The 24,864-nt window shown below is 27.5% G+C and overlaps 1 protein-coding gene across 3 annotated transcripts; it reads right to left on the reverse strand.

The window, feature by feature from the left end:
• Positions 1-964: 964 nt before the first annotated feature.
• On the reverse strand, positions 965-13,783 carry LOC113849258 (protein VASCULAR ASSOCIATED DEATH 1, chloroplastic). 3 transcript variants are annotated; one of them, XM_027479027.1, is made up of 18 exons: positions 13,519-13,783; positions 13,102-13,161; positions 12,459-12,509; positions 12,200-12,265; positions 11,571-11,666; positions 11,339-11,440; positions 10,373-10,473; positions 10,106-10,287; positions 8,752-8,792; positions 8,541-8,628; positions 8,270-8,356; positions 6,117-6,171; positions 5,065-5,131; positions 3,384-3,483; positions 2,521-2,582; positions 2,371-2,410; positions 1,931-2,223; positions 965-1,417 (listed from the first exon to the last, which is right to left on the reverse strand). In XM_027479027.1, exons 1-18 carry the CDS (start codon positions 13,663-13,665, stop codon positions 1,184-1,186), a joined length of 1,872 nt encoding a protein of 623 aa, XP_027334828.1. In that variant the 5' UTR covers positions 13,666-13,783; the 3' UTR covers positions 965-1,183. The 3 variants fall into 3 exon arrangements, with proteins under 3 accessions (XP_027334828.1, XP_027334827.1, XP_027334829.1); XM_027479026.1 differs by having other exon boundaries at positions 1,028-1,420; XM_027479028.1 differs by having other exon boundaries at positions 1,064-1,420; positions 10,391-10,473; positions 13,102-13,169; positions 13,521-13,783.
• Positions 13,784-24,864: the final 11,081 nt, after the last annotated feature.

Genomic DNA, 24,864 nt, shown 5'->3' on the forward strand with positions numbered 1-24,864 from the left:
CGATTTGGTTCATGTGAATCTAAATTCAAACCAACTCAATGAAAGTGGTTGATTGAGGAAATGGGTAGTTTTCCTTTTAAATAGTTCTTCTATAGTCTACGGAGGAAAAAAGAAAGTGACAGAAAGAAAGTAAAAATAAAGAAAAAAAAATAAAAATAAAATATAAGAAAGTAAAAATAAAGAAAAATAAAATATAAGAGAGCATGATTAAAAATAATAATAATAATAGTATCAAAAAATGGTCAAATAATGTAACAAAATCGTCAATAAAAATTGTAAATAATTATCAGTAACGATAACTTCCTTTAATAACAATGTTATAAAAGAATGAAAATGTAAATAATAATCAGTAATGATAACTTCCGTTAATAATATTAAGAAAGAATCAATAAGAAAGATAAATAGACAAATAATTTTAAAAATTATAGACTAAGGATATGTTTAATTTTTGTTTTTAAAACAGTTTTTTTTTTTTCAAAAATTAATTCTAATACAAATCTATATTAAAATTAATTTTTAAAAATATAGAATTATTTTAAAAATAGAAATCAAACATGCTCTAAATCTGTGATATATAACAATCTTAAGAATTAAAAATAAAAATATACTATATCCTGTTACTTTATATTTAAGACGTGTGGCAGAACAGGCTAAACTAGTGGACAAAGTCAAGAAGAAAATATTAACATGACATTTTTCAAATTCTAAAAATTAAAATATTCGACAAGATCTGAAGTGAAAGTTTAATCAAATTAAAATAAGAAACATACTTTACAATTAAGAACTTCTTTGTTTCATCGTGCTAACACATGTCTTCACATGCTAGAGAAAAAAACACACATTCAAAAGCAATTTTTATCGAAGCAAATATTTTTCAAATTCTGTAAATCGGAATTCTGCATAGTTTCCAAGAGCTAGTCTGCAAATTCAAATTATTATACTGACTCGTACAATTAAGCCTTAAAATTATAATACTGACCCACTGTATTTCATCCAGTTTTCGGATTCTGTCAAACAAACCCTAAATCACAAATTCCTCTTATCTTTAATTTTACGTAGAACATAACGTACTCATTTACAACGACGAAAAATGAATTTGCGAAAAATGTCATATCCACATATCACATGTATATACAAAATGATGCTATAAAGAAAAATATGATTTGACAATAAAATTGGGAAGTTACTTATGTTCTAGATCGTTTAGTTGCTTTTTTAAGAGTGCATGTTCATACCGCATCCTTTCAAGCCTACTCTCAACCATGTACATCTCATCTTTAAGGTGATGAATTCTTTTCTCCAGCCACGCTATGTCTGAGGAACTTCTAGTAACTCCATTTTCCATCCTATTCATATAGTCTACAGGAGTGTTCATGTGTACGTGTTGAGGTCTTGCCAATAGCACAAGTATGCTGAACTGCTGCAACAAAATAAAGGGTTAGCAGTAAGTTGAATGTAAAGTAGTAGACTCGCAATTATACGAAAAGATAAATCATTGCAGACGCCCCCTTAAATTCAAAAACTTTAGAAATTTGAATTTCAAAAATAAATCAGAATTGGTAAAAGTCTAAGATGTTTCAAGGTAAACGAGAAAACAAGTGAATTTTTGGGGGGGGGGGGGGGGTGTTTAAATGATTCTTAAATCAAATACTGAGCAACTGAATACTAATTTTAGATTTTTGAATTTTTCCTTTATTGTGTGAGAAGCATAGGGCTGGAATAAATTTGTTTTAAAGAAGGAAAGCAAATTATGTACATAATAGTTTTTTATGAAGTGACTAACTTGAGCAATCTGCTGCCAGTAATAGAAACAATTTTTTATGAACAGTTTTATTTGGCAGTCCTGCTAGTCAGAAGTTCTTGGCAGAATTTCATAACAAATCAAAGTAAGAAAAGGCATCATTATAAACTTCTGGCTTAAAGTACACACCTGCATGAAGAAAATCAGAGCGAAAATAGAGACAAGGAGCAGAGTAAGATTGCTCTGATTTTTCAAAGATGACCTGAACTTAGTCATAAACTCTTTGAAAAATGGAACAGATGATGTGTCAAGGAAATTTCTTTGCAAGTGAGTGCCAACATTGTGGGCTGTAGCATCAAAGGCATTGGATGGAGCTAGTATGGATGGAGCTAGTATCTTTGTCGAGTTACTTTGCTCCTGTGATCCTTCTGAAGATTCTCCAGTCTTAGCTTCTCTATCTAAATTCATTTTACCATTTTGAGCTACAGTAGCAACAGGACCACTTTTAGCCTCTTGAAAAGTAAAACATATATCTTCAAAAATAGGATATTTCACTTGACACTAGTATTATATTGAACCCAAAAGAAATTTCAAAATTTAAGAAAATATAGAAATTGTAAAAGCCAAACCTCGTTTTTCAAGGTTCTTCTGCTTCAACACTTCATGTGCCTAAAAGAAATATTGATACATTCTCAAAAGGGCATTTAGAAGAGAACTTGGACCAGTAGCAAAAGCAAAATATGTATTATACATACAAACAAAAAACACACAAAGAATACCATGTTCATCCATGTCGCATAAGCCTCTCTACATTCTTCAATTGTTGACTGTACTATTTTGCCTGTGATTGTTCACCCACGTGGAATCAAAGACTGTTGAAGTTCATGATAATGACAAAAAAGAAAAACACACCCTAGTGCAACTCAAACTGTGTGTGAGTAAGGGAGAGAGAAATAATCTGTATTAAACAATCTCCTAAATTCAGTTATGATAGTGTGTCCAATAAGGAACAGATTAGAAGACCAAAATAACAAACAAGTAAAAAAAAAAAAAACAGTATAATCAATATTGACAATTTTAAGATATTGACATCAGAATTTCATATGTAAAAAGAAAAGGTATTCACTCAAAGATCAAAATTAACTTTGTTCAGAATATAGGAAGATTTATTGATTATTGACTGCAAAAGGCAAGGCAAGGGTAATTAATTGGAGACTGATTACTTCACATAGTGAGATAAAATTTGGTGGTTGTTGTTGATGACAGTTAATCAATGTCATCCACTCATTAAAAGTGGCTGAGCTTGGTGCAGAGACAGGGCAGAAAATAGGCTCACCAACGTAGTTTAATTATGGTTTACTTGCTAAAACATCATACCATAGTTCTTTGATTTCAGGAAAATGTTCCTAATACATAAGATCTTTAACATACACAAGTGTTCATGGTATAAATTGAAGACAATAAGCAAGCACACATAACTGACATAGACGACAAAGATATGCAAATATAAAACTCAGTAATTTACCATGATATAGAAGTGCACAACTAATGAATCAACAACATCTATGATAGTAAGATTATAAGATATTTAGGATAAAAACCAAGGAAATGTTCTTCCAGGATACATTATGAAAAGCCATACCTTTCCAAATAGTTCTTTTAGAAAATGCCACATTCACATATACCCGCAAAATACAGCAATCTTTTGATTCATCCTTGTCTCTCTCTATACTCCATAGTCCCTGGTAATGGCCAAAGAAACCATACATAAGTAAAAACTGACAATTCACAATGGAAAAGAAGATTAATGAAATTACTAAAACAGAGATAGAATTAACAAAAGATTGTTCCATAAATAATATCAAGCTTAAATAACAACCTGATTGTGTCCCAAACTTTTAGTATTTAAAAATAGTCGGGTTCTTTTAACTAAATAAATTGATTTTCCTCAGAAAAACAAAACAAACTATTCATTCAGTGCCTGTTTCATCTAGTGGAAACATAAAATGCATGTTTTGAGGCATCCCGATGTTCAGAGTATAAAGTCAAAAATTAAATAAAATGCAAGGGTCATATGATAGTGGAATATACAGTAATTCCCAATATTAAATGGAAAATAGTCTAAATGTTTGTAACCTAATTCATAAAGTCACTTATTATGTTAAAAAATGATCAAATATCATCTCACTCTTTGAGTATCATATTCATCAATGTTGGTAAAATGTGCAAACTATTTTTCAAGTGCAGTGCCCAACAGAAAAAAAAAAATTTAATTGCATCTAGCCCAATCCTAATGTCAAATCCATTTTAGCATTTTATAGAACAAATAAGAATGTTCTTAGGTAAATGCAACATGCCATCATACTGGGTTGCTATTGTGTGACCAAGTAATTACAGGTAGCTGTAAAAACAGTTTCTCTGTTCATGGGTTGACTGCATAAATCTGACACTCCTTGGAGCCCGTAAGGGTGTGAGCTTGTGCATTAGGCTGAAAATAAGCTGCAGTACTGGTATAGTCCCCATTCCCCATCTTAAATTTCTAAATAAAATAATTCATGGCCTGGATCTCAAAGTTAATTTGGAAAAAACATAGTTCGGCTGAGATTACCAGAGCATCAAATTACCAGAGCATCAAATTCTTTCTTCTTTACTGTTTAGCTAAATGTGCAAGCGCTAAATAATTGGAAATGCAATTTCCTATCTTTCAGTAGCCCATGCCAGTCTTATACAGGCTTGCTTATCAAGTATCTCACTTACCTCTTTAATAAATCCCAGTTGTGGTTAAGGATAAAAACAATGCTGGATTTTCTTTATTATAAAACTATATGACCTAAACTTTATAAATTACAAAACATAAAATCGCTCATGTCTTCACCTAATTGCTAAAACTTTAAGGATGGATGATTAATGATTTGGTATTAGAGCTTATATGACTAAGTGGACTAGAATTTGACACTTTTCAGCCACAATTTGTCAAATAAGAAATTGAATTTCAGCACAAAGTGAGTCAGAGCACAGAGCAAAATCAAACCATTCAAGTATCTTCACCAAATAACATAACCTTTTGCAATAATTGGTTCATGACAGACAGACTTATTTTTTTCATGCATTGTGTACTCCTAATCTTTTTCTTTTTGTTCCACAAATAAGGAGCATGTTTTGTCCAAAAACTCTACTGTAAAACTTTCTCCTCTCTAATAAACTGTCCTTTTCTTTTGAACAAGATGTAAAACAAGAAATATTTTAAATTGAAAGTTTATACAGTTTAAAATTACTAAAAATTTCATAAGGGTAAAGACTTAATGTTTTGAGAAAATTTGTACCTCAACATGGAAATAATCTGCATAAGGCACATCACTGACTTCCTGCGATGTCTCTATAACCAAATGACTGGATGAAGAAACAAAAACATGTCAAGATAACATATTAAACATTTTAAGAACTCTATGATTCATGTAGTCAAAGCAACATCTCTATTTTGAACAAATAATAAATAATAAACATGAAAAAACACAAGAAAATAGATAAAGGAAATAATAGAATGCACAAAAGAAGCAAAAGCAACCATTTTTACACTTCAACATAACAATAAAAACATTAGGATTCCTAAGTGCTAGCCAGTTTTTCTTGGCAAAGAGGAGAAAAATAAAAGGAAAGGTCTAAATAACTTTTCAATCTCCTTTTTTCTTCATACTATAGAACAATAAGGGACTAAAAGAAAATAGATAGGGAATAAAACAAAAGGCAGAAAAAATAAGGAATACAAACAAAAATGCGGGGGAAAAGTATGGACTAAAAACAAAAAAGTGGGGAAAAACCAGACATTCTAGTTGTATATTCATGATGTACACCATTCCACACTCACAATGTACAGTTTGAACTAAACTATTTAATTGAATAAAAATGTTCTACTCCCACCTCCCAATCATAAGAGTTCTTGAAAAGCAAACAAGCCACAAAACCCAAACAATTACATTTCTAATTTTATATCAGCTGCTTTAACTCTGGCACCACAACCTCTTTATCTTAGGATACACAAAACATCACAAGAGACATTTTCTTCCATCCTATCTCAGCACACTATGCAGCATTTGTCTTAATTTCACACCTTCTCCCACTTAAAAGCCATGAAATCAATAAAACAGGAAAATAGGCTATTACTACACTTACTTCATTATGTTATCCAACCCACCCAACAACACCTCTAAGTTCCTAACCACAAGGGGCACCCTATCCCTCATAATTATCCTCCATCTTGTTTCCTTTCGATTGGAAGGTCCCCAAAACCTTTAGCTAAAATAATAGCATTGAGAGAGAAGAAGATGAATTGATGTAAAACATAAATAGATTGATAAAAGTAAGTCAAAGGAAAAACCTGTTCCTGTATACACGAAATTTCTGGACCTCATGGCAGCCACCAAATTTTGCTCCTGCAAAAGAAACAGAATCATGTCCTGCAGCAAGTTGGCAGTTCCCCTAAAGTTTTGAAAATTCATTGATATATTAGAGGAAAAAGTTATTAATGCCCTAATTAAGATTTAAGAGTATATCCTCAGATTTTTTATACACAAGCTAGCCTTACACATTTAGTTTCAATGTTATTCAATTAGTCAACTAGAACATGGATCTGTGTGTCTCATTCACCTTCATTAGACCCACTTTTGCACCATCTTATAAAAGTGTGTGCTTGTAAACTTTTTGTTCCGAATAGTTAAACTCACTCATCATATATTTAGTCAACTTCATGTTAACAACATTGATAGAACTCCGTAACAGGAGAAAACAGTGACAGAAAAGGTTAATGCAAATATGGCTAATGTATTATATAGCTATCAGGAATGGTACCCCAAATGAAGATACAATTCTTCCAGAGTTAGAACTCTTATTCCAAAGGTTTCCCTCCGTTCCACTAAGTCACCAAATACCTTTCTTCCTTCTCTTTTCTATTCCCTTTTCTTATATTAACCCCCATACTACATAACAAACTTCTCCCCCACTCTCTAACTACCATTGTTAACTTCTAGTTAACAACATGCTGCAAACTTTACATATGCGATGCTTAAACACATTTTTTTAAAATTAAAAGTAGTTTCATAACTCATGAACATGTTAGTTCTATACAACAACAACTACGTTTTATTCAAGAAGATGAGGTTAACTACACAAATCACACAACGCCATTAAATTCAGTTAAAAACCAAAGTCTCTAAGATATTATTCATCATTAAATCTCTTTTAATAATTTTCTCTAAAATTCTTTTGAGCCTCCTTTTACCCCTTTTTACCAAGCTTAACTATGCTATTCACTCTCTTCACCAGTTTCTCCAGTGGCCTTCTTTACATATGTCTAAACCATTTCATTATTTCAATTGATTTTTTATAATTTTTTTCACAATAGATGCTACTCCAATATTATTGCATATACAATCATTTCTTATTTTGTCTTTCTCGTGTGATCATTTATCCAATTTAACATTCTCGTTTTATTTTCATATTATTTCTTTAAAGTTCAGAATTCACTATTATATAGAATAGTTGATCATATGATAGTATGATAAAAATTTCCTTTCAATTTAATAAGTACTTTATGATCATTAAGAACTCTTAAAATTGTTCTCCACTTTAACTGCACAACTTGTATTTTATGAGTGACATTTTCATTAATTTCTTCACTATTATGTAAAATTGTTCTCAAGTGCCTAAACTTATAGACCTATGATATTAGGTCACCTCCAATTTTAACTTGCAACGGGCAATTGTCATCTTGTTTCTTACTAGAATGGAAATACATATACTCTTTTTCATTTACTTAAGCAAAAACTCTTAGATTTCAAAATATGTCTCCAAAGCTCAAATTGAAAGGTTATTCAACTAAGATTATATCATCTGCAAAGAGCATCACACTTAAGAGATAATTTTTTATGTCACTTGCAAATACGTCTAAAACTAGGTTAAACAAATAAGAACTCAAAGCAAAACCCTAATGTAAACCTATCCCTATAAGAAAGTTCTTAGATACGCCTCTAAGAATTCTTACACTCGTAGTCACTTCATCATACATATTTTGTATAGTCTAAATATATCTTACACGAATTCTTTTTCTTCTTAATGTCTTCTATAATACTTCTTTTGACACAAAAGTTTATGCATTTTTTGGTTAATAAAACCTACACCATGTAAATCAATTTTTTTTATGTAACAATATTTTTTTATCAACTTTTGTATATAGCTTTTTCTAGACCTTCCTAACATAAAATCAATTAATATTTTGCAATCTCAATTTCTTCTTAGTCTACGCTCAATCACCTTTTTCTATAACTTCATAGTATAACTCAAGTTTTATCCTTCTATAATTTGCATGACAATTGAATTAGATTACAATGTTTAGTTCTTTGTCATCGTAAATTAAATTACATGACTATCAAATACTCAAAAACCTATGAATTATACTTATAATAGGAAAACAAAGCCAATGTCAGAACAAGCAATTATATTGTGTATATCGAAATAAAAGCATCAAAATCATACCAAGATAAAGTTTTATTGGATGTTGAAATGACAGCTCACGAGCATACCCAAACTTCTCTTGAGCACGCCATGAAGCACACCTGAAGTCTGAAAGACACAAAAAAAAATTAAAGAAAAAAAGAAATCATCTTCATCAAAACAAGGTACATGGAAATCAATTATATCTATTCCTTCCCTAAAATCATATTAAATGACCATAAGAATAGTAAACAAAACTAGAAATGAAAATGACAATTGAAATGCACCAGTTTAAGAGTTTCATGCAGGCTACCTTTATCACCGCATCTTTTATGAAAAGACTCAAGAAAATTTACAGCATCATCTGAGAAAAAGTACCTAAAGAAGTCTTCAACCTTTATCTGCAATTTGTAAATTCAAAACCTTGTGAAAATCTCAAAATTTTTAAAATTAATATTGATCAAATTAATAAGGAAAAACTTAAAAGGTAAAAATGATCCAGTGATTTTCAAGTAAGATAATACCGGAAACACTGCATCTGCAACACATGTATATGCTTCATGGGCTGCATATTAGAAAGTAAGTTCAAATCCATCAGATTCTTGCACACATAAGGGGAACAGATAGCAGTGTGTTACAAGATAAAGACAATGGACATTTACATGTGAAGTGTTTCTCATTTTTCCATGCATACCATAGTTATCAATCCTACATAGCAAGACATAGCAGCCAGCCCCAAAAACACTATTGCTTTTTTTATGGAAAAGAAAGGTGTAGGAAAATAAAACCTTCATTTGTTTGGACATTTCTCTTTCTCACTCTTAATTTAATGTTTCTCTCTCGTATTTTTGTTTGTAATTTTCAATAAATTTTAACTAATAACTAAGAATGTGTTAAGAAGAGTGTGTTAGAAAGTGCATTTTTAGCATTCTTTGTCCCTACATTTAACAAAAAACATGTGGTTTTAGTGTACGGACTAATATCAAATAAAATTTCAAAATGTGTTTCTCATTTAACAAAAACCACATGGTGATATTTTTAGGGATTAATTACTTAATTAAGCCTAATAGTAATGATGTAATAAAATAGTTCATACTTTCCTATACATTTTGATATTTTTATAGTAAGCTAATATTAAAGGTTCTAGATGGGGTTCAAAATATTATTTAAATTTTATAAACATGATATGAATAAAACTTTCATCCCAAAGGTTGATCTAGAGAAATTAGTCCAAAGAAAATTATATGTTGAAGCTAGGTTGATTCCTACTAAGAGGAAAAACTGAAAAAAATTGATGTGTGAACAGAAACTTTGTGCACAAATTATGTAAAAAGTGAAAATAGAGGGGGTAAAAAGAAAGAAATGGGAAAAGAAAAAGGATGTTTATAATAAATATGATCTAGAATAGTGAGTTTCATCAGGTCTACACTTGAAATTGCACTGAAAAAGTAACAAAGCCAAAGAAGCAAATTTTGCACTATCTCCCTCTTCTGTTCTTTAACTCTTGCACAGCATTTTAAATAGATAAATAATATGTTATTGTTTGTTCAATTCAAGCCAGAATGTCAGCAAGACAATAGCAGGGTAGCAACTAAATTCTACTTCCATCCCACATATCAAAACCACTTGATCATTACAAATTTCAATAAAGGAAGTTTTGCGTGCATAGATCTACCCCAAAATCCTGAAGCAACAACAAAGTGTTCTTTTTATCTATAATTCAAACACTTTTTCCCAGGTCCATGAAAATAGCATCCAGTGAACAATTTAAACCACAACCGTTGATACATTTTTCCTCAGAACAATGTCTAAATGACTACAAACATTTGATGTATAAGCATGAATCCAAAACATATATAGATATCTTTCCAAACTCACTTGTCGGAGCATCAATATCCTCCTCGTTCCAGTTCCAACTTACACTTGGGACATCATTATTCAATTCAGGTTCAGCAACCTGTCTTACACTGGATTGCTTCTCTGAATCCTCCATCAATACGAGGTCATCTCCTACAATGGATGGAAGCCCCATATCTTTGCACATAAAAGTATCTTTGCTCCTGATTCACATGCGCAAGGAAAACGTAAATGAGTTGAATAGAAAATAATTTATTCTAAAGCAACAGCAATTATGAATGGACATACGGATCAGTAGAAAACAACTCATTCTCTTGTGTATTGGAACTGTTGACATTTTCAACAGTTACAAATCCGTTCTCTTGGCTGCTGGACTCAGGCATTGATTCCTGAAGTAAAATAAATATGAGGGCAACGGTATAACTCATGTAATTTTGACAAATTAATTGGCATTTTAAGATCTTATTAGTCACAACTAATCCAAATTTCCACAAGAACTGAATACTGAAAATATTAGCAAAAGTAAAACAATCTTGTATAACATGTAATAGGTATGGAATGCACCCTGTGAAAGACACACTCACTTTCTAGAAAGGAAGAGAACCAAGTTAATTGCACTGAAAATGTTATGGGGCCAGGTTTGATTTTCTTGTTTTTTAGTTGAGGGTGATCAAACATCAGATCTACGATAATCTTTGATATCATCTTAAATTTGGGCTTAAACTAACATAACCCCAAAAGCTTACTAATGAGATGAGGATTGCCTACTGCCTTTGTCAGCTCTACTTTAACTATATCTGTAATTGATATGGGATCTATACACACACCTCCCTCACATTCAAAATTGGACATCTAGACCATGAACTCAGCCTAAATCAGCCCCAAAAGCTAGCTGAAGGTAAGAATTGCCTAAACCATCCATTTGTAAGCTTCACTTTGGTTGTATATATAGTAGATGTGGAACTTCAACAGTGGCAAAAAAAAAAAACACCTGAAGACTAACCCAGATAATGTAGAAACCTCGGATATATACCCAAAATGAAAAAGAACAGAGGAATATAAAATCCTAGGATGTAACCCAATGATTTGACTTCTCCTTGGCTTCCTCACTAATTCTCAAACTAGTAGAAGGGTGCCATTCTTTCCTACAAACCATCACATAACACATTACCAACATAAAATTTTATAATGTTCACCATGAGTGGCAAAAAACATAAACAATTAGTATCAAGAGAGAGTTCTGTAGTAAAACACCTTCTGTTCCATAATTGCTCTGGCTCCATTGCCCTGTCGCAACCATCCATCATTAATAATCTTGAAAGCTTCATCACGAGATAGAAAGGATGCAAAGAAATGCTGCAAAATAAATAATTTCATTAAGACATTCCAGCATAATAAAACAGAAACAACAAATAGAAAAGTAATATACAGATCATAATTACATTGAAATACAACTAATGTAAATGTTACTCCACTTCCAACACACCTTCCTGCTTCCAGCAAGAATCTCAATGGCATTGGGAAAGAGCCCAGCCGTCTTTGCCCTCCTTACACTGGTGACCTCAGGGAATGGGATTATTCTCTGAAACATATATCATTGATATTTTCATGATGCAGCAAAAATTGAAATTAAAACCAAAATTGCTAGCTAAAACTCTTCATAATTAAAAAAATCATGAAAGGAGATTCATTTCACATTAAAATTCATTTTAATTGGCATCTGCCAAAGTTCCAACCATTCAGATTCAGGTAACCAAGTACATCATTGAAAATATACCTTTCTGTTATTACAAAATGAGTAATTATTTTGTTTTCTGAATCATGATGGTTATGTATTTTGGTATGTATGTATTAATTGATAGAAAGTAATAACTAAGCGAGATTAACTTAAAGAAGAAAATCAAATTCTGCCACACATAATTTAGAAGCAGAAGCCATTTATGTGATCATACATAAACCTATAACAGAATTCAAGGTAGTAGCATGTACAATGATTAACCATGATATACATCTTATTTATATACAACATATTCTAGGTAAATATAAATATAATTTATCCCATAAAGACTTTAAAAGAATGTTTATATGCATAGACAATCATGTTAAGCAACTTACCTTTGTCTCAAACCCAAATATGTTTGAGTAGAAACAAATGAAGTTGACAAAGAGGTACATATGACCCTACAAAAAGCAATTAATAAACCATTAGGAAAACAAATGAAAATATGTTCAAACAAGTGATGCATTTTAACTTATTTTTAACCAACGGAAAAATACAATGGTGATCTTCAAATAGAAACGATAATGCACAGTATTTATGAGTTATGAGTTAAGAGTATTACCATTTAACAATAAATCATGACCAGAATTTTACCTGAATAAGTATGTTTTCCTGGAGGGCACAATTAAAATCTTCAATAAGGACCTAAAGAAAAGGAGAACAAATAAGAAGTCTTTTCAATTACCAAAAAAACAAAAGGGAAATCAAAGTGCAGAAAGTTCTCAAGTATTTGCGACTCCAAAAACTATAAATATGCACATTTCTAACTACAACTTTCACAAAATCAATGTCGTCCATCTAAAATTATTGTAAGAATTAGATGAGCTTAAATAGTGTAAGCTTTACCCAAATAAAATATGATTCATTGAATTTTGGGTATATATCTATGCCATATTTGTTATTAAAACCAAATCAAATCCCCTCATAATGCATTATAGGGGGGATTCAATGAATCATGAGTTAAACACCACTTTAACCTTCCAAAATTTATAGTACGGGCAAGACCAAAGTACATTCTAGTCTTCGAGAAAGCACATAAAGAAGTACGAAATCATCTCATTATCATGATGAGAAAGAAGAGAAGATAGCATGGCCAGTTGATCAGTGACCACGAATACATGTGTTCGGTAAAACATGCAAAAGTGAATAGACAGAGATTGCCAACTATTCCACGGTACGATGATAATCATAAAGTTAGAAATTATAATATATATCTCAAAGGTTGAAAACCACTCACTTCCTCTGGTGGAAGACGAAACAATTGACGATACTCTTCACTCTTCAATACGTCCGGAGACTGTAATTTAAAGGGGAAAAATAACAAAAATTATACAATCTGTCCGACCAAAAATATATCAAATTTCAACGACATTATAACCTTCAAACCAAATACAAATTTCAGTTAAATGGATCAAAAACTAGAAGAATTCAAAGAGCAAAGATATCCTAACACCAAAACCCAAAAATTCCACGAATGACTAGTGCAATTCATAGGTTTGACTGAAGAAGCGATAAATTGAACTCTTACGAACAATTCCATTCCACACTTTACTACACCGACTGAACCGCCTGAACCGACTCGAAGAATCACAAATGCAGCAAGCACGGAGCATCGAACCGAAGAGAACGATTGTTCGGAGAGCAAAGAAGGTACCTGAATTTCAGTGTCGGAGAAGTGGTTCGGCGAGGAATTGAAAGAATCGCTCCGATCAACGGTGTCGGCGGAAAACGACGGAGAAGGATCCACCGACTGTGACGGCGGTTCAGTCCTGGCGGCGGCGGCAACAGCCGTAGAAGCCATCGGAGAGGGAGAGGGAGAGGTAGAGAGAGAGAGAGGTAGATCTGAGAATTATGGATGAAACCGGAAGGGAGCGAAGGAATGGTAGTTGGGGGTTTTATCCGGTTTTAAGTAACAGCGATGGAACCAAACAAGCCTTCATTGTAGAAACTTGAAAGGAATAATAACTAAACATGATAAATTTAAGTTCAGATTTTTATACGTTTTATTACTGTTTTAAGAATATAAAAAATATTATTAATACATTTTTTTATCAGCTGATAAAAAAAATTTAAATTAATTTATAACATAAATTCGAGTCTTAATAAATATATTATGTTAAATTTGTAGTTTAAATAAAAAATTATTTTTAATGCTTATTAAACGTATTTTTAAATTAAAAAAATACCATTTTATAAAACTAGAGTTTTTCAGTTAAAATTATAATTTTATTTTTATAAATGGTATATATTTTATATTATCAAAAATTACTCAAATAAATTTAATAAAAAAAGCATTAAAATATGAAAAAAGTATAATTCAGCTTTGTCAAATAAAATAATATTAACATATAATAAAAAATATATAATAAGTTTGATTAAAAAAGTAAACTATTGATAAATTTAATATATGAATAATACTAAAAAATATTTTTTTAATAAAAAAAATGTAACAACAGAGTTGTGGCGGTATGGGTTTTGAGGCTTTGAGCTTTAGAGTCAACGGGGTAGTTGCTGGTGATGAATGAAAGGGTAAAATATAAAAGGGTCCTTCTAGTCCTTTACGCTCTTGTGATGTTGACTACCTTACACGTGACTTTTATTCTGTTATGCTTTTGCCATCTGTGTTCTGTGTTTTCAACTTGTTAAATTGATTATTTGTGACGTCGCCGTTTGGATTACGCATCATTGTGCTGTGGTACCAAAAATTAAATGATTGTCAAGCTTTGCTGCAAATATTTATTTCGTTATAAAAAATTGCTTTAAAATTAGTGTTTCTCAGTCTGTTAAATAAGTTATCATTGATCAAATTGTTTTAATACATTTTTAATATAACAAATTGGATTAATAATTTTTTTTATTCATCTATTGTGATTTGGTTTATGATTTATTTTATTTATCCATTTGGTATTCCTACTGTATTTTAATTAAAATTTTAAATTAAAAAATTATTATTGTTTGCTGGACAAGCTAAAAGGAAATTGCCGTTAGGATTTGCTCATAGGGTAATTTTAAGTCAGGTTTCAAATTTAGGTTTTTTTATGCATTTTTTTTAATGCATAGTTGCAAATTTAGGTTCACCACTTTGAGTTTGTGATGGGAATTTTTAATTTTTCTTAAGGATTTGACTACTAAATTGCTAATGCTTTGTTTATTTTAGTGAAAAAGATTAAGTAAGGAAAACAAGTGTAAGAAAAAAAAGTATATATTTAAATATTTTATCTTATATGAGTAGAAAATAAACTTTTATATTGGGCTTACCATTTTTTTTTCACAAAATGTAGTGATATTTTGAGTAGGGAGAAATGTGGGATTATTTTTATGTTTCATTGACAATTTATTAAAAATATATAGAAATAATTAAAATTACATAAATAAGAAAAATTTATATGACAATCTTAATTTTTTGTTAAAATAATTTTTTATTGTTATTATAAAAATATTTCTTGTATAAATTCCTTTTTTATTTGTAAATTTTTTCACTTCTCTTACTTTATCCATTTAAACAAAAAACAATTCATTTCAGTTTTCATCTATTTCTTAATCACTATTTTGTTTTGTTTTCTTTCTGCTCGTTCTTTATTTCATCCAAATATAGCATAAATAAAATGCATTTTTGAAAATTTGATAAATTATCACAGCTATTGAACTTGCATTGAAAATCATGCAAGACTCTTTTATTATTAGTTTTTGTTTGAAAATCAATTTTGGTTAAGAGAAATGATAAAACAAACATGTACTAATAATCTTTGAATTTTTCTAACTTTTGCTTAACAAGTGTCATATGTTACAGCAAAAACAAATAATATTGACTCCATCTTGTTAAAAATAATTAGTTTAGTAAAAAGTTAATTTAAAATGCATTTTTTCTATTGTTATGTAAACATAAATAAGCTCTAAGAAGGTCACACTTTAAAGTTTAAAGAAATTTTTTGTTAAAATAATTTTAGTTACCATGGAGATTTTAATTTAAAGTTAAAAAGAAATCAAATTAACAAGAATATTTATTATTTTTTATTAGATAAGCTCAAAAGACAAATATAGCTTAAATATAAAAGGTGGCATTGTTTAGGTAAAAAAAAGTTTAAAATAGACTAATGAGATTATTTTAATGTAATCAATTTTAAAAAATATAATTTTTTACCTAAAATTTGTCCTATGAGATATGTTAGGTTGTTAGTTGAATGAACGACATATAACTCTTTTTTTAAATAAATGTAATTATTATAATTATTTGGACACATTTTTTTGAAATATGTAGATTGATTGGAAAAGTTTTTAATGTGAGAAAATAGAATGGATAATTGAGAGATAAAAACAAATCTAAGCTTTTTAGAAACAAGTTTTTATATGAAATGACTCGCTCTTTTGCTCTTGGTCTTTTCTCTTCTTTGTGGTGTTTTTTTAAAAATCTTCCGCAAAAACAAAAATCAGTATCAGGGGGATTTGCTTGTTTTCTACAAAAACATGGGCCTGGGCTCTACGAAGATGTTTGAAAGTATTCAGATTTAAAATGATGCTTAAGTAATAAGCCCAATTTCACAAATGGGCTATGGACCTAAAACTCCCATGTTTGGTCTCAATGTTTTTCAGCTCGGGCTTGGGCTGATAAAAAATGCAGATTTAGCAATTAGCAACAGCAAACCGCTTTAATTGACTTGTTGTGTTTACACACAAAAACAAAATGCTTTAATTTCTAAGCTGTTTTGAGATCAACAAAATAGAAATTTTTGAAGGTATTACAATCCATTACCAGCTAGTTTTATACTTAGAAGAGTGACAAGAGCTTCAAACTTGGAGCAAAAAATTGTCTTCCATGCTCCAACCTTCCCTAAAAGAATTGCATCCCAATTTCCAAAAGTTGTGTGATAAAAATTTAAAGTTTTTATTACCTTGCTACCTCACTCAACATTCCAGAAACTTTATTAAAAGAAATGTATCTAATTACCCACTCTTCTTTTTGTCTCTTTGACCAAGAGGAACCCAAAAATAAGAACAAAAAGGCAAATTAGAAAAAGGAAGAAAAACCAAAAAGAGGTTAACCTAGCTTCCAAGTTTAATAAAGGAGTAATTTAGTGATTAAATTACCCACTGACAACACATCCGGTGAGAAAAGCACAATGGTGGACCAAATGCCATCTAAGAAAGGAATCATGATAGAGCCCACCTTTGAATGTCTTCCCACTTTTCCAAATTTCAATGCCTCAAACCCTCACTTTTCAAACCTCTAATTTGCCAACTTTTCAAAAAGCAAGGAACAACAAAGTGCAAACCCCACATTAAATAAAGATCACAAGGGCCCTTCTTTTTTGGAAAATGTGGACATGCAGTTCCCAGTTTCAGTGATAAAATATTAAGCTAATCATTTTCATCACTATGTGTTAGTGCCTTCATGGGATCTGAGTCCCTCGGTTTGAACACAACTTTGTCATCCCCATAATCCAATTCACATTTTGGACTTATAATATATACACCTCAAAAGCTTCCTAATGATGCTTAGCATCATTCACCTATATTTCTCCACTTTACCCAATTTTTCTATTATTACCAATATCTCTTTCCAATATTTTGATTTTGACTAAGCATTGCAATTATTATAACTCATTGGATTCGTCTTTTTCCAAATCTGTCTTTCATAGGTCCAAACATAGGGTGGTAAGGCAAATTTTGGATTTCAATTTACTAAACTTAGCAATATTCTAGTTTGTGTATGTATAAACGTGTGTGTGTGTTTAAAATCGCTGAAAAGTTAGGCCTTAGTTATGGTTTAAGATGACATGAAGAATGGAAACTTTTTGGTGCATTTGGTATGAGCAGTATTGTCCTTCAAACAAATATTTGCCCATTTTGTTAGGATTTTTAATTTTATTCACACTTGTGTCTCATAATTGTTGAAATTTATTTATGCACCTTTTTAATTAAGTTAAATGAAAAAAAATATCTAATTAGCTAAACTTCGTTTCCAACTTATACAAATAGAACATAATTTTAAAGTTTTGTCATCAAATGGACCCAAAAGGAAAAGTTTTGTCATCGCAGTTGGAATAATTTATTTTTCCCAAAACAATTCTCTTCACTCTCCAATCAAACATGCCAAGTCATGAACTCAGGAAGTCATGTCAAAAATACTCTGATAAAGAAAAAAAGAGCATATTATATAAAAAAGTATTTAATTTATTTTTGATTGGGTATTCTCTGTGACAAAACTATGATAGTGATGATTAAATACTGTCATTCTTAGAGTAATGACTCAATAATTCAAACTCACAATATTATTAGGTAAAATTCAAAGTTTTTCAGTTAGATTGATTTGTTCTATCTGGGCATATACCCATATTAACATTTCGTTTTTATTATTTATTTCTTAAATGAAAATTCTTAATATTTCAAAGACTCAAAATATAATCAGCAATATGCTTGAGGGGTATTTGTTCAGAAACAGTAAAAAAAAACACTGAAATTCAAGATATTATTTAATTTATTTTTTATTATAAATATTTTTTTATTAAAAGTGATCTTGTTCAAGTTGAATAAAATTAGTGTGAGCAATAAATATATTCTTTAAATATTTAATGTAAAAATATTTTTTCAAATTAATTTCTCAGTATAAATAATTATTCATTCAATAAGACCCCTTTTTCTACTTGTCTATGGAAAAAGATGACCGGTTCAAAGCATCATAGATGATAGATAACTCTAATTTGTATTCATTGTTGTCCTTCAAATGCTTAGTTATGATTAGTTCTTAGTGGGGTGGTGTGTTTAATCTATAGATAAGTGGGCCTTTTTGTTGGCAAAAATTGTATTATAGTGGTTATTTGGTACATTTATAATTCAATACTTATCCATGAATTGAGAGTTTCTATTAAATCTTCTACACTTTTCACTCATGTAAAAGAAAAACATTTTATATAGTAAATTTATAATACTTTAATAATATACAAATCATTACAATTCATTACAATTTTATCCACCTTTATCGGTTCTTATATTACAAATATAAGTATTTTTTTTTAAATAACTTCATTATATCCCTTGTCTTCTTCAATATTGACTATTTAATTTGATTTAATTTATAAATCTTGATACATAATATTACATTAAAGATCTGTTTCTTTTAAGATAAATTAAATATTAATATTGTTATAATCTTAAATTAAATTTTAAATTTCGATATATCATAATAATAAACATGATTTTTTTTTACTTCAATAGTTTGTTTACATAACTTATTTTTCAACCTTTTAAAAAAATTGCTTTTAATTGATTTCTATTTAATATAATGAAATATCCACCATTAATGATAAAAAAGAATTTGATTTGATATATTATCAGTATTAAAAAATTGACATTATCAATTCATTAAAAACAATTTTTTCTATAATTTTCAAAGTAATTATTATAGAAGTTAATAACTTTTAATTACATAAAAGTTTATATAAAAATACTGTCCATATAAAAGTTTATGATTCCTAATTTTCTATGAGAAAAATATTTAATTCCAAGAAATAACATTCATTTTGATGATCTCTGAATTTTAAAAAAACTATTTGTTGATACATATAAAAAAATTTGAGAGGAGACAGTAATATCACATTTGTTTTGGTTAATATGATTATTAAGATTAATATAACATTTACTCCTTAACTATGTTCCGAGTAAAATTATCTACTACCGAGATTACTTGTGAAAAGTAATTTAAGATATACATAAAAAAGTAAAAAAAAAAAAATTCAAATATTTTAGGGTTGTAATTACTTTCAAACAAGCCCCCCAGCTTCTCATATTAAATTTTTTTTTATGAACACTTTTTTTTAATAAAAACTTTATACTTATAATATTGAACTTTCCAAAAAAAAATAAAATACAAAATGCATAGTAAAATCAAACATATTAAGACACAAGTAAGAAATATATAACATATTATTATTTTTATTAAAAATATGAATCTGCTTAAACTTTTTAATTTAAAAAATTAATCAAAAAAATATCACCTTATTTTATTTTAAAATATTTATAAAAATGATCATTAATAAAAAAAATAACTTTCATTATTTTTTGACATTTTTTATAAATATTAAATAACAAAAATATTTTTTAAAAACTAAACAAACAACTGTCTACCATTAAACACGTGAATTAATTTGTAGATATTTATTTTTAACTTAATTATTTCAGTAAATATAATCATATTAAATATTTTAAAAAAGTTTAATTTTCTACAATAGTTGAGTTCAAACATAACTGTTTCTAGTATAGAATATTTGTTATCTAATATAATTTTTTTAATACATACTTAGTTATTAAATAAATTCATTAAAAATTACATAAATTATATACTTTTTTTTTTGCCTTTTATGACCCTTATTTTGATTATTTTATTTCATACTTTTATAATTTTTAATTAATTTTAATAAATAATTAAAAATATATTTAAAAATTATTATAAAATATGTTTCTAACGCTCCTTTAATCACCGATAATCATCGACATAAGAAATTGAACTATAAGTATAATCCCAACATTCGTACCAATTTCATCTGCATATGCATAAAATAAAAATTATTTTTTTTACAATATTTACCAAACGATATATAATAAAAAATTAATAAATAAAATTATAACATCTAATATGATTAATATATTAAATTTTATATTGTTTTATAATTTTTAATAAATTTTATTGCCAATAAATTATGATTACACATCTTTTACTATATGTTTCTGCTAAATATACACTTGTCTTTTAGTTGTTGTTTTAGTTCTCTGGTATAATCTCTACTAAAATATTACAGATTTTTTTTTTATAATGATATAAGAAAAGGTATTTACAAAAGTACTCCAATGATGATGAAGTTAATGTTCAGCATAAAATAATAAATATTATTTAATATTTAAAAGTCAACTCTTTATTTATATTTTTTATTTTTTTTATAAATAAAATATTAAGTTAATAAATTTTATGATTCAATTCTGTCTTAATTTTATATTTATTTAAATAATTAACTTTTTTTTATTAATTATTAATTTTTAATTATTTTATTTTGACATGACAAAAAGAGGTGTTGATTTTAAGATTAGGTCGAAAGAATATGAGTATTTTTTGACCTATTGTAAAGCCGAATGGATATTTAATTTCTTTTTTCATCGATGATGACATAGTTATATTATCCAGCACACTGCTTATTAAAAAAATCAAGATCACATACTTGTCCACATTGATGAATCTGCATGCTCTTGGGTTTCTCCATTGTAATCGAAGATTCTTGCAAATTGCAATAATGGGCATCATACAAAATTGGTTTGATAGAGAAAGATTAAACATAATATTTATATCATTATTATATATTTATTATATAAGTTGCTTTCCATCAGACCACTAATGTCATTCCTCAGACAACGGCATGCACGAGAGGTCACTGTTACGCATCACAATCGGAGGCTGCATTATGCTTCTACAGAAAACATCATCCACACTCAATCTCTATTTTTATTCAATTTTCTCAACAACATTTTTCTACTTTCTTTTCAAGTTCTTTTTGAGGAAAAATTAAAAAATTATAATAATTACTCTTAATTTAAAAGTTTTTTTTTAAATAAAAGAATGAGAATTTATAAATTTTTCAAAATTAATCTCATATTTTTTATTTCTTTCAATTTAGAAAGTTTTATATTAATCATTTTCCCTTCATTCCACTGTTGTCTCTTGTCATTCGAATAACATTTATGTTAAAAATGAATACAACATTTTTATATATTATGATAATAAAATTAATAAACAACTATTACTCTTAGTTTGGATTAAATTAAATTAATTATCATCTGTATAATAACTACACTTATAATTGAAAAGTATTTTACTTTATTTGTCTCATTAATCCAAATAAAATAATATATGGCAGCCCTGTCCATGATCACTTGTCTCATCTCATTGATTAAAGGTTATTTTTTTTTATCAGTTTAAGTTATAAAAAGTATATATTTAATGTTTTAAGAATGAATTATGTTTATATTTCAAATAATCTTAGTTTAGCTTAATATATTCTATTATTAATATTTTTAAATATTTTTTAAAATAATAATATTTTAAGCATAATAAGTAATATTATATTAATATCAGTATTATTTATTAAAATATATCGTAAGATATATATATTTTTTTATTTTTAAAAATTTATAATTTTAAATGATAGACCCAGGACGAGTCGTTGTCCCAATTTGATATTTTTATTCTTCCAAATTTTTTTTTTGTTTAAAATAATTTTGTATTAATAATAAAATTTTAAGATTTAATATATTATGTATATCATGATATTGTATTTATATTAATATTATTCATTTTGAAATGTATATCATAAAATATATTCCAATTTTAATTTTATATTTCATTCTTTTAATAATTTAACTATATATAATATTAAAATCTATGTATATACATATTAATTATTGGATTTTGATCAAATTGAATTTAAAGATAAATAAAATTATAAAAATATTGAACCAAATAAAAAAAAATCTAAACCAAACTATTAGTTTTTACTACTATATCATACACTCTTAAAGATTGGATTACATATTATTATGAATAAGAAAAATTATTGAAGTAATTTAGAGCTATTAGTTTTTACTACTCATTCTACATTATGTATCAATTTTTTTATAATTATGAAAAAAATTATACATGTTCACTATACAAAGTGACTATGATTAAATTTTTTTTTATAAATAAGCAATAAAATATGAGAAGAATATTAAAATATTTAATTAAGATAATTTTAATTATACCTTATAAATTAAGAAGATATTTTATGTCCTTTTACATGTGAAATAAAATATTACTATTAATTTATATTAATTAAATAGAATAGAGAGTAAAAATTAATAATCTATTAAAAAACATAAATATTTTTAGTTTTTAAAAAAAATTAAAATAATAAGAACTGTCAATATAAAAAGAATATAAAATACTCTTTCATATTTTTTAGTATTGTGATAAATACTTTTAATTAATCGGTTTAATATGAATTAAATTTGAATTTAAATAATTATAAATTTACATTTATTTTAATACTAGTAATTTTTATGTTAAATAGAAGCTATTTTTGCAGATTTGTTTTTACATATAGTTAATTTTGCTTTTACATGTGAATTATTTGACTGCAAATGGGGTGCATAGGAGTGGTCACCGTGCAGGCGCATGCGTTGGCTACACTATTTGTCCACTTGGAAGGGTATTTTGATAATTTAACACTGAAGCCAGTCAAAGACTATTTGCAACCCGCGCTGTCCATAAAAAATTTAAGAAATATTATAGTTAAAAATTAGTAAAAAGTTAAATATTATTATTATTATTATAGTAAATTTTAATATAATAATAACATTATTATTTAGAAACTCAAGTTTTTTTCTTAACTTTAAAAGTTTAAAATCTAACAATTACTAAATATATAAATGTGTATATGCTTTTTAATACTTTTCAATACAATATATTATAATTAAAATATAAATTAATAGTTACACTTTTGGCCATTCATTTCATTAATTTATTTTTCACATATGAATTTTAGTTTTAAAATTAACAACTTTACCTTCTCTCTCTTGTTTACTCTTAGTGATTTAAGTGAAATATCAAAGAAAAAAAATCCATAAAGCCATATTTACGCTACAAAATTGTGACACATTTTGGTGATAAGAAAATGTGATGGAAATTCCATATAATATATTTTTATCTAATTTTTTAATTTCAGAATGCAAAAAATAATTTTTTTGGAAATTTATTTATAAAAATAATTTATAAATTACTATTTTAAAGTTTTTAAAAAATTATAAATTACTTTTAAAAATGAATTGTAATAATAATAAAAAAATACTAATAGAAAAATGGGAAAAAAAAAAGAAATATCCATCAGAATCCACTCAGGGTTCAGACAGGGATATTCGAAAGAGAAAAGAATGACACGCGCGAGAGAGGCGAGTGAAGTCACACGGCATTGAAGTAAAGGAAAACGGCTTGACGTGAAGAAAGAGAGTGTAGCTTAAAGAACCAACAACGTGGGTCCCACTCTCATTCCCTCTCTTACAAAGCAACACTTACACCCAATACTTATAAAATAAAGGATCATTTATGTTTTTTCTTTAAAATATTTCATTTTTTCTTTTATATAACAATTTCATTTATATTTACTTTTTCTATATTCCATGTAAAATTTATTGTTCATTTATTTATTATTTTTTAATTTATTGAAATATCATAATTTTTATTTAATTTTATCAACTTTTGTAATTTTTTATTTAATTTAATTTATCTTCTCTGGGAATCACACATATACTTAATAAACAAAACAATTCCTACTAAAAAAATTATGCAAGAATGAATGTTCTGTTTAATTTATATATATAATTTAATAATTTAATATTAATTTTATTAACATTAATTTACTTAACTTTAAAATCTAGAAATTTAAAATTTCGATTATATTAGTTTTTTCACGATTATATTATTTGATGAAAATTAAAGTTTGTCGAGGTGAAAAAAAAAATTCTTTATCAATGATATTAGAAAGTGTGAATATATAAATTTCAGTAATTAAAAAATAAATCATATGCAATGTATTTTAATGATTAATAATATAAACAATTTTATGTTAATAATACACTAAAATTAAACTCTAAATTTATGTTAAAAATGTTATAAAAATAGACACCAAAAAATAAATTTAGAAAAAAAAAATGAAATACTATAATTTAAACTACCACATTTTAAACATGTATTTAATAGTATGTAACAAAATGTATTATATAATAAAATTGTATAAAAAATCATAAAATATTATAAAATTTAATTTATTATAGGATGAAGTATTAAAATTTTAATAAAAATATTATTTTATTATTATTTTTATTATATCTTAACAGATACGTTAAAAAAATTATTTAACCAAAGATTAAAAAAATACAAAAGGTAGTAACCATAGCTATCACCACCAACAGCAACAGCAACAGC

The sequence above is a fragment of the Abrus precatorius genome, unplaced genomic scaffold (assembly GCF_003935025.1).
Source record: "Abrus precatorius isolate BTA unplaced genomic scaffold, Abrus_2018 Scaffold9, whole genome shotgun sequence".
Classification (NCBI taxonomy): domain Eukaryota; kingdom Viridiplantae; phylum Streptophyta; class Magnoliopsida; order Fabales; family Fabaceae; genus Abrus; species Abrus precatorius.

Coding starts and splice junctions, on each gene's coding strand:
- LOC113849258 (XM_027479026.1), bottom strand. CDS start 13,665: ATGGCTTCTACGGCTGTTGCCGCCGCCGCCAGGACTGAACCGCCGTCA. Junction 10,288..10,372: donor GAGTTGTTTTCTACTGATCC/GTATGTCCATTC, acceptor CATGTGAATCAG/GAGCAAAGATACTTTTATGT. Junction 2,583..3,383: donor TAAAAGAACTATTTGGAAAG/GTATGGCTTTTC, acceptor GAACAATCACAG/GCAAAATAGTACAGTCAACA.